This window comes from Tupaia chinensis, unplaced genomic scaffold (genome assembly GCF_000334495.1).
Source record: "Tupaia chinensis unplaced genomic scaffold, TupChi_1.0 Scaffold000294_5, whole genome shotgun sequence".
Taxonomy (NCBI): Eukaryota; Metazoa; Chordata; class Mammalia; order Scandentia; family Tupaiidae; genus Tupaia; species Tupaia belangeri.
Genome location: NW_006159782.1, coordinates 136,068 through 143,586, shown reverse-complemented (window position 1 = coordinate 143,586; position 7,519 = coordinate 136,068). Strand labels below are relative to the sequence as shown.

General features: G+C 62.5%; 1 protein-coding gene across 1 annotated transcript in view; it reads right to left on the bottom strand.

Annotated features, from left to right (window-relative positions):
- The window catches only part of CYB5R3 (cytochrome b5 reductase 3), a 20,078-nt gene extending 15,580 nt beyond the window's left edge, over positions 1 to 4,498 (bottom strand). Inside the window, exons 1-4 of the mRNA XM_014588684.1 lie at positions 4,367 to 4,498; positions 3,044 to 3,116; positions 2,626 to 2,732; positions 316 to 445 (exon numbers count right to left, since the gene is read on the bottom strand). Of these exons, the coding sequence (XP_014444170.1) occupies positions 316 to 445; positions 2,626 to 2,732; positions 3,044 to 3,116; positions 4,367 to 4,450 (394 nt within the window). The 5' untranslated portion in view covers positions 4,451 to 4,498. The remainder of the gene's footprint in view (positions 1 to 315; positions 446 to 2,625; positions 2,733 to 3,043; positions 3,117 to 4,366) is intronic.
- Positions 4,499 to 7,519: the final 3,021 nt, after the last annotated feature.

Genomic DNA, 7,519 nt, shown 5'->3' with positions numbered 1-7,519 from the left:
GTCGTTGGGGGGCCCGGGGGGGCCCCCCCTGCCACACTCCAGCCAGGCATGAGTGGGAGGAGGTGCAGGCCCAGACACAGCGACGGCTCCTCATGGGGTCAGCCCGGTCTGTGCTGGCTTTGGCCTGGAGGGCAGCCAGCCTGCAACTCCTGTGCCGGCCCACGAGTCCTCAGGAAGGCCCAGGAGTCCGAGGCCCCGGCTTGCCCAACAGGCCACCCGCCAGCAGGGCAGAGCGGGGGCCCCTGTGGCACCCCCCACCTCAACTCTCACATTCCCTGCGCCCGCTCAGTCCCCAGGGGACTCTCAACACCTCACCTTTGCCCTGGTAGACCAGCAGCCCGTTTGGGCCCCGGAACTCAATGGTGTCCCCAATCTGCATGCTTTCCAGGTACTGAGACATCTTCCCTCCCGCGGGAAACTTGGGGTGGGTGTCCTTGAAGTACACCTGCAAGACACAGCCACCCTCAGTCCTCGGCCGGGGTCTCCAGGGCGAGCTCTTGCCCACACTGGGGGCAGTGCCACGCCGGAGTTCCGTGACTCGCTGTTGAGCGATCGCGTTCTGGGGCCCACTCTATGGCGCCATGGTAATGCGCTACTGAAGAGAAGCCAGGGCTAGCAGTGGCTCGATGGTTTAGGTGCTGGACTCCCACATGGCCAACTGTAGTTCGAGTCCTGGACCCGGAGGCTTGAAAATCACACTGGGGGTGTGTGTATACTTGCCGCAAATCCCAGAGAGGGAGGAGAGGGAACTGCAGCATGGTCGTCCCCCCACTGCAGGGGTGATCTCTCACTTTCCCTCTCTGTCTCTCTCTGCTGAGTGCATGTATCCTATAGCAAAGACCTAGCGAAGAAAAGGTGGGGCTGCTGGGTGACAGGTTAGGGTGCTGGATCCCTAAGGCCACCTGTGCGGCCCACGTCCCGGACCCCGAGGCCTGGGGAGCACACCAGGCAGGTGTGCGTGCTGCCCGGAATGCCAACAGGAGAAGGTGAAGGGACTGTAGGAAGCCACCGTCGTGGGGTACTCTCCCACTTCCCACTCTCTCCCCTCTCTCTCAAGTGACCACACACGCCCTCTAGCAATGTTTATTTTTTTTTAAAGCTGGATCCCAACTGATGGCATTTCAAGTTTCTGGCCTGGTCAGCCTTAGACACGCTCGGCATGCGTGCACGTGCCCGGCCACATGGGCTGGAGGAGGGGCCGGGTGTGACCAGACCCGGCAGAGGGCACGCCTTTCTTCCCCTCTCCCTCTCACGTGGGTGTGCACGTGCTCCGTTTGCCCTCCGTGGTCCCAGCCTGCTGGTGCGAGGCACGGTCGTCTGTCGACACGTCTGTGGCCGTCAGCACAGCAACGCCCCACCACGCCCCTCCTGGTGGGAGTCGGGTTCTTTCCATTCCGTGCTGTCATGGACACGTCCCCCCTGGAACAACTTCCTCCCTGTCCCCACTGGGATTACTGCCTTGGGAAAGGGAAGTGTGGGTCCTCCCCGCCTACAAAGGGCCGGGAGACAGGGGCAGCTTGCCCTGCTCAGGGCTGGGTGGGAGGCTGCATGGGGGCGCTGGCACCAGGCCTGGAAGGCAGGAGGGGGAAAGGCCGGGGAGGGGCAGAGCGTGCATGGGGCCTGGGGCAGGAGCAGAGCTCGTGCCGCGGCTGGGATGTGTGCGGAGCGGGGAGGGGCGAAGGTGACAGCGCGCTGTCTGGGTGCTGGTGGCCAGGTCAGGGCTCTGACCTGTACCCGACGTGCTTCTCAGGTGCTGGGCCTGGGACTGGAGCCGCACGGCCGGCACGTGGGGTCTGGCTGCCTTACCCATGGGCCTCTCCTGAATCCCCACCTTGGCGGCACCAGCCCTGACCTCCCTGTGATCTGGTGCTCGCCCCCTTCCCTTCGCTCTGCTCCTGGACCGGCCCCGAATCTCCCTGGGGCTGCCCCCACCTCTCGCCCTTCGCGCCCCTGTCCTACAGCTGCCTCACCCTGGAGCTCCTCCTGACCCAGGGCCCACACACTCGAACGCCCCCTTCCTCCTCCTTACCTGGCCGACGCCACCTCAGCCCCAGGTCTCCCCTTCACTGTCACCTGCCCAGGACAGCAGCCTGGGCTGGCCCTCACGTTAGACGTGCCCTCGGGGAACACAGACTGGCGGTGAAGCCTGGCTTCCTAACTTCCGTAAAACGCCCACGCTGTGGTGGCTGTCCCCTCCCCACTCGGGACGGTTCTGTAAGGCCCTGCACTGCTGTCTCACTGCCAGGTCGCTTCTACGCCTGCCTGGCACGACCAACCCCCTGGCCCAGCTCCCCAGTCGTGCCCAGCAGGCTCCCCACACTCCCCGAGCGGCCACTGGCACATTCCCCAAGGAGACGAGGCGGCCTGGGGCTCACGGAGGCCCTGTGGGGTAGCATGGTGCCAGGCTGACCGGTTGGTCCGCACGCCGGCCCCTGCTAGACATCCCCGGTGTCAGAGCAGGAACCGCTGGGCCCACCGGCATCGCACGGGCATCGCACGAGCTGCTCCCCTCCCCGGGGCTCCAGCGGCTGGTCTGAGCCCCCACCTGCTGAGGCCCCTCACTGGCAAACTAGGACTTGCCACCACCTCGAGGCCAGGCTCGGGCACCTCCACGCGGCCCCTCACCTTGACGACCAGGTCCACAAAGCCCTTGTCGTCATCGCTGGAGACGGGCGTGTAGGGCCGGATGACCAGGTTCCCGTCGACCCGCGCCGACAGGTAGATGTGCTGGCCTGCGGGACGGGGACAGGGATGGGGACGTCGCCCTGGGCGGGGCTGTCCCTGCAGGAGACCACTGGCCTGGCCTGAGCACCCACGGCCACCCGCCACATCCCAGCATCCTGCCACCCCTGCTGAAGCTGCCGCCAGGACTCTGGCCCTTCCCACTCTCACGCTGACAGACCCACCCTCAAAGGCCCAGGGTGGCTATTGCCTCTTCCTGGAAGCCTTCCCTGCCTTTCCTGTGGAAAAGTGAGGCCCCCACCTTTCTGACCTGAAACGGAGCCTGCCAGGCTCAGTCTAGGCTGGGTTGGGCAGGACTCACCGATGGGGAGGCCCAGGATGTGCTGGGGCGAGGGCAGGGCGAAGCGGAAGCGTCGGGTGTCGTGGCTGATGATCTGCAAGGAGGCCGGGAGCTGAGGACGCCTTCGGGAAGAGGCCGGCCTGCCTGGGGCCCCCGACCCGAGTCCTTCCCCCATGTCCCCACGTACCCTCCTGAGAAGCATCACTGTGGGACGTGTGGACGCACACTCCTGCACACGCATGTGACGGTACAGGCGTCAGGCACACGCCGGCCCAGAGGGCCAGGGACATGCTCGTGGTCATACTGAGGTGCTCAGTGGGGGATCGAACCTGGGCCCCCGAGGGAGGGCGTAGATGGCCCAGGAAATAACAGGCGTACGGGAGGAAGCCACCTCTGCCACGGGACATCTGTCACATGCTCTCGAGGGGTGGGGACAGGCTCACACTGCCACTCGTCCTGCACACCACGGGTGGGCGTGAACAGGAGGGCAGTCCAAGCACGCCAGGATCCAGCAAGATGCAGGCATGCACCACATGTGTGCACCCGCCCCACGTCAGTGCACAGCGGCAGCCAGGCGTGGCCTCGTCTGGGCCGGGCAATTTGCTGTTACTCATTCTACACCTTTTGCTCCTCTCCGGCTTTTGATCTCTCTACAAACTCGCGGGATGTGGCCACTCGGCCGTCTTCCCAGGAGGGCGTGAGCTCCCTGCACGGAGCCCAGAGCCCGGAGCCCAACACTCGGGTGCAGGCCAGGGTGGAGCCCAGGGCTGGGCCTTGTGGATGACTTCCTCCGCCGGTGACTCAATTTTCCCTGCTACGCCCTCCAGGGGCAGCTGGGGGCGGCCAGAAATAGACACAGGCCGGGGGCGAGGCCGGGAGCCGGGATGGCTGTCCTGGGCTGCGCTGTGCTGGGGAGGATGGGTGGGCCCAGCGGAGGTTTGAAAAGGACGGTGCAGGCAGTGAGGGGGCAGAGCCTCTGGGCTGGGGTGGACGGAGCCACCAACAGAGCATGCCCGGGGAGGCCACGCGTGCCAGGCTGTGAGGAACGACCCTGGGGGCGGGCAGTGAGGAGCCTCACCCACAGAGCTGGCACTCAGCCTCCTTCAGTTTCCTCACCTGCAAAATGGACGCTCAGCCCCCAGAGCCTGAAGGGTCCCCCTACCCTGACCTTCCGTGGGACAGAGGGGCTCCGGCCACAGGGACCTGGGTTTGACTTTGGACACTTCCGGGTGGCCTTGGTCAGAATCAGCACCTTGCTGTCCCTTCACAGAGAGGGCTGGTGAGGGGTCCTTCCGGGGGTGCAGCGCCCCGAGCGGCGGCCTGCAGGACAGGTGCTGTGCTCACCTCCCGGTCGATCAGACGCAGTGGGTACTTGATGTCCGGGCTCTCGAGGGTGATGGCCGGGGCAGAGCGCTGGAACAGCTTCATGAGCAGGCCGTAGAGGAACCAGACCGGGGACAGCACCACGTGGCCCAACTGCAGCGACAGGGAGGCCCAGTGAGCACGGGCTCGCGGGCCTGCGCTCTCTCCCGGGGACACTCGTCTGTCGCGACTCCAGGCCTCCTCCCTCGTGCGCCCCTCAGTGCGCCCCCTCCTCGGCCGGCTGGGCCGCCCCTCCCCGGCACTCCCATCTATTTGGTGCCCAGTGGGAGGAGCCACAGAACCACTGTGGGACCAGCAGATGGCGCAATGGTTACGTCGCCAGACTCCCACGGAGTTGACTGCGGTTCGAGTCCCGGACCCAATGGCTTAAACCTCATGCCTGGCCTGTGTGCGTGCCCCAAATGCCAAGAATAGAGAAGGGACTGTGGCGTGGCCATCCCCCCGGGGTGATTTCTTGCTGTCTCTCTGACGAGCACATGTGCCTTGTAGCAGAAATCTCTCTCCAATTACAAATAAAAAGCTTGTGACACCATCAACGATGTCACCTACCACCCACTCCCCAGTCTTCTGTGCTCAATTCCACGAGGAAAAGGTCCTTGGAAAAGCTTCATTTCCCCTGAGGAAAAGGGATTTTTTAAAAGTTACACATTTAGGGACCAGCATTTGGCGTAATGGCTATGTCGCTGGACTCCCATGTAGTTGACCACAGTTTGAGTCCCGGACCCGGTGGCTTAAACTCACACCAGGCGTGTGCGCTTGTGTGCCCAAGATCCTGAGAGGACTGCGGTTCGAGTCCCGGACCCAATGGCTTAAACCTCATGCCTGGCCTGTGTGCGTGCCCCAAATGCCAAGAATAGAGAAGGGACTGTGGCGTGGCCATCCCCCCGGGGTGATTTCTTGCTGTCTCTCTGACGAGCACATGTGCCTTGTAGCAGAAATCTCTCTCCAATTACAAATAAAAAGCTTGTGACACCATCAACGATGTCACCTACCACCCACTCCCCAGTCTTCTGTGCTCAATTCCACGAGGAAAAGGTCCTTGGAAAAGCTTCATTTCCCCTGAGGAAAAGGGATTTTTTAAAAGTTACACATTTAGGGACCAGCATTTGGCGTAATGGCTATGTCGCTGGACTCCCATGTAGTTGACCACAGTTTGAGTCCCGGACCCGGTGGCTTAAACTCACACCAGGCGTGTGCGCTTGTGTGCCCAAGATCCTGAGAGGAGAATGGAGAAGGGACTGTGGTATGGCCGTCCGCCCCGGAGAGTGATTTCCCACTTTCCCCCTTTCTCTGTCTCTCTGGCAAAACTAAAAAAGAAATAAGAAAAATCCAGATTCCACGTGGCCAGCCTCAGTCCAAGTCCTGGCCCCAGTGGCTTGAAAACCACGCCACATGCGCCCGTGCCCAGAATTCCAATGGGAGGCGAACAGGAGGAGGGGCAGTGGCAGGACCGTGGCCGTGGCGGGGTGCTTTCCCTCGTGGTACGTGCACATACCCTGTGGCAATCAAAAAATAAATGGGAGCACTCGCTAGGGTCTTCATGAGGCTGAGCACAGGAGCCGGGCTGGCTAGGGAAAGCCCTAGGGACCCTGAGGGCAGTCGGTTGGGCCTGGGGTCTGAGCGTGGTCCAGTGCAAGTCCAGCCTGCCACTGCAGGCGGTGCGACGGCGAGTCGCTTCACCTCACAGGGTTGTCACGGGGTCAGCACTGCGCGGCACTCAGCGCGTGTACAGGACCTGCCCAGAGCCACACGGCAGTGAAGAGCCCAGTGTTGGCTGCCCACCCCCCCACCCCCGGCTCAGGTAGACTCGTGGACGCCACCGTGGGAAGTCATCTGGCTTCCTCGACCTCAGTTCCAGGCTCTGATGGGTGCTGTGGGAGCAAGGAACATCCACTCCAGATGCTCGAGGGAGTACTGGGTTCAAAGACGAACCAGAGCGGATGGGGCAGTGTAGGCCTCTGGCAGGTTACGTGCTGGGGCACTGTTCGTTGGTCTAAAAGCTGGAATTTGACATCACTTACTAGACCCTGAGAAATTAACTAAAGGAAGGAAATCACCCTCCAGGGCGGACGGCCATGCCACCGTCCCTTCTCCATCTGCTCTTGGGGTTGTGGGTGCGCGCATACGGAAGCCCCATGTGATTTTCTTCTTTTAAGGAATGTATTTAACTTTATTTATTATTACCTTTTAATTTACTATAGGACATATATGCTCACCAGTAAGAGAAAGACAGAGAGAGAGCGCGCCAAGCAAGGCACCAGGCCTGGGACTCGAACCACAGTTGGCCATGTGGGGAGTCCAGTGCCTTAACCACCACACCATCTGCCGGCCTACTCTGTGTTTTTCAAGTTGTCAGCCTGGGATTCAAACCGTGCATCTGGCCATATGAGATCCAGTGCCTTAAGCTCCACGCCACCTGCTGGCCCAGGGGAGCCCAGATTCCTATGCACGCACTTATCGCTGCGCCGTGGGGCTGGCCCAGAGCTTGGCAGTCCTGAGGAACAGAACACCCACCTCACGGGCGAGAGCTCTGTGCTTAGGCTCACCTGGAGCGGGCGCCCGTCAGAAGACGCGCGGCCTCCTACTGCTTTAGCTGTTATGTCCCAGGGCAAACCACTCAGCCTCCCAGCTCAGTCCCCATCTGGGAAGTGGGGGCAGGAGGATGGAAATGGGCTACGCGAAGAGCCCAAGCTGGGCCCAGGCTCATGGCAGATCCACTGGGCACCTACCGTGCAGCGGCCACCCCGGCCCAGCGGGGGTCAGGGCCTCAGTGGCTCACCTGCCTGGACCACAGGTGTGACTCGGGAAGAAAACCAGAATGGCCTCAGGACACCAGCCCAACCAAGGCGTGGCACAGCAGGGAAGAGCCAATGCCAGACACCCCCGAGCGCCAGGCACGGTCCCACATGGCCTCGGGGGTCTTCCTTCAAAGGCAGAGTCTGACTCTCACCACGAGGAAACCTGGAGGGACGTGCTCCAGAAAAGCCGACGACACCTCTCCAGTACGGCAACTCTGAGCAAAGCAGACAGAGGCCAAAGGGCTGACAGAGGCCGGGGGCCCCAGCCGGTGAATGGTAGCCCCAAAAGGTGCGTCCACCCAGAACCGGTGACTGC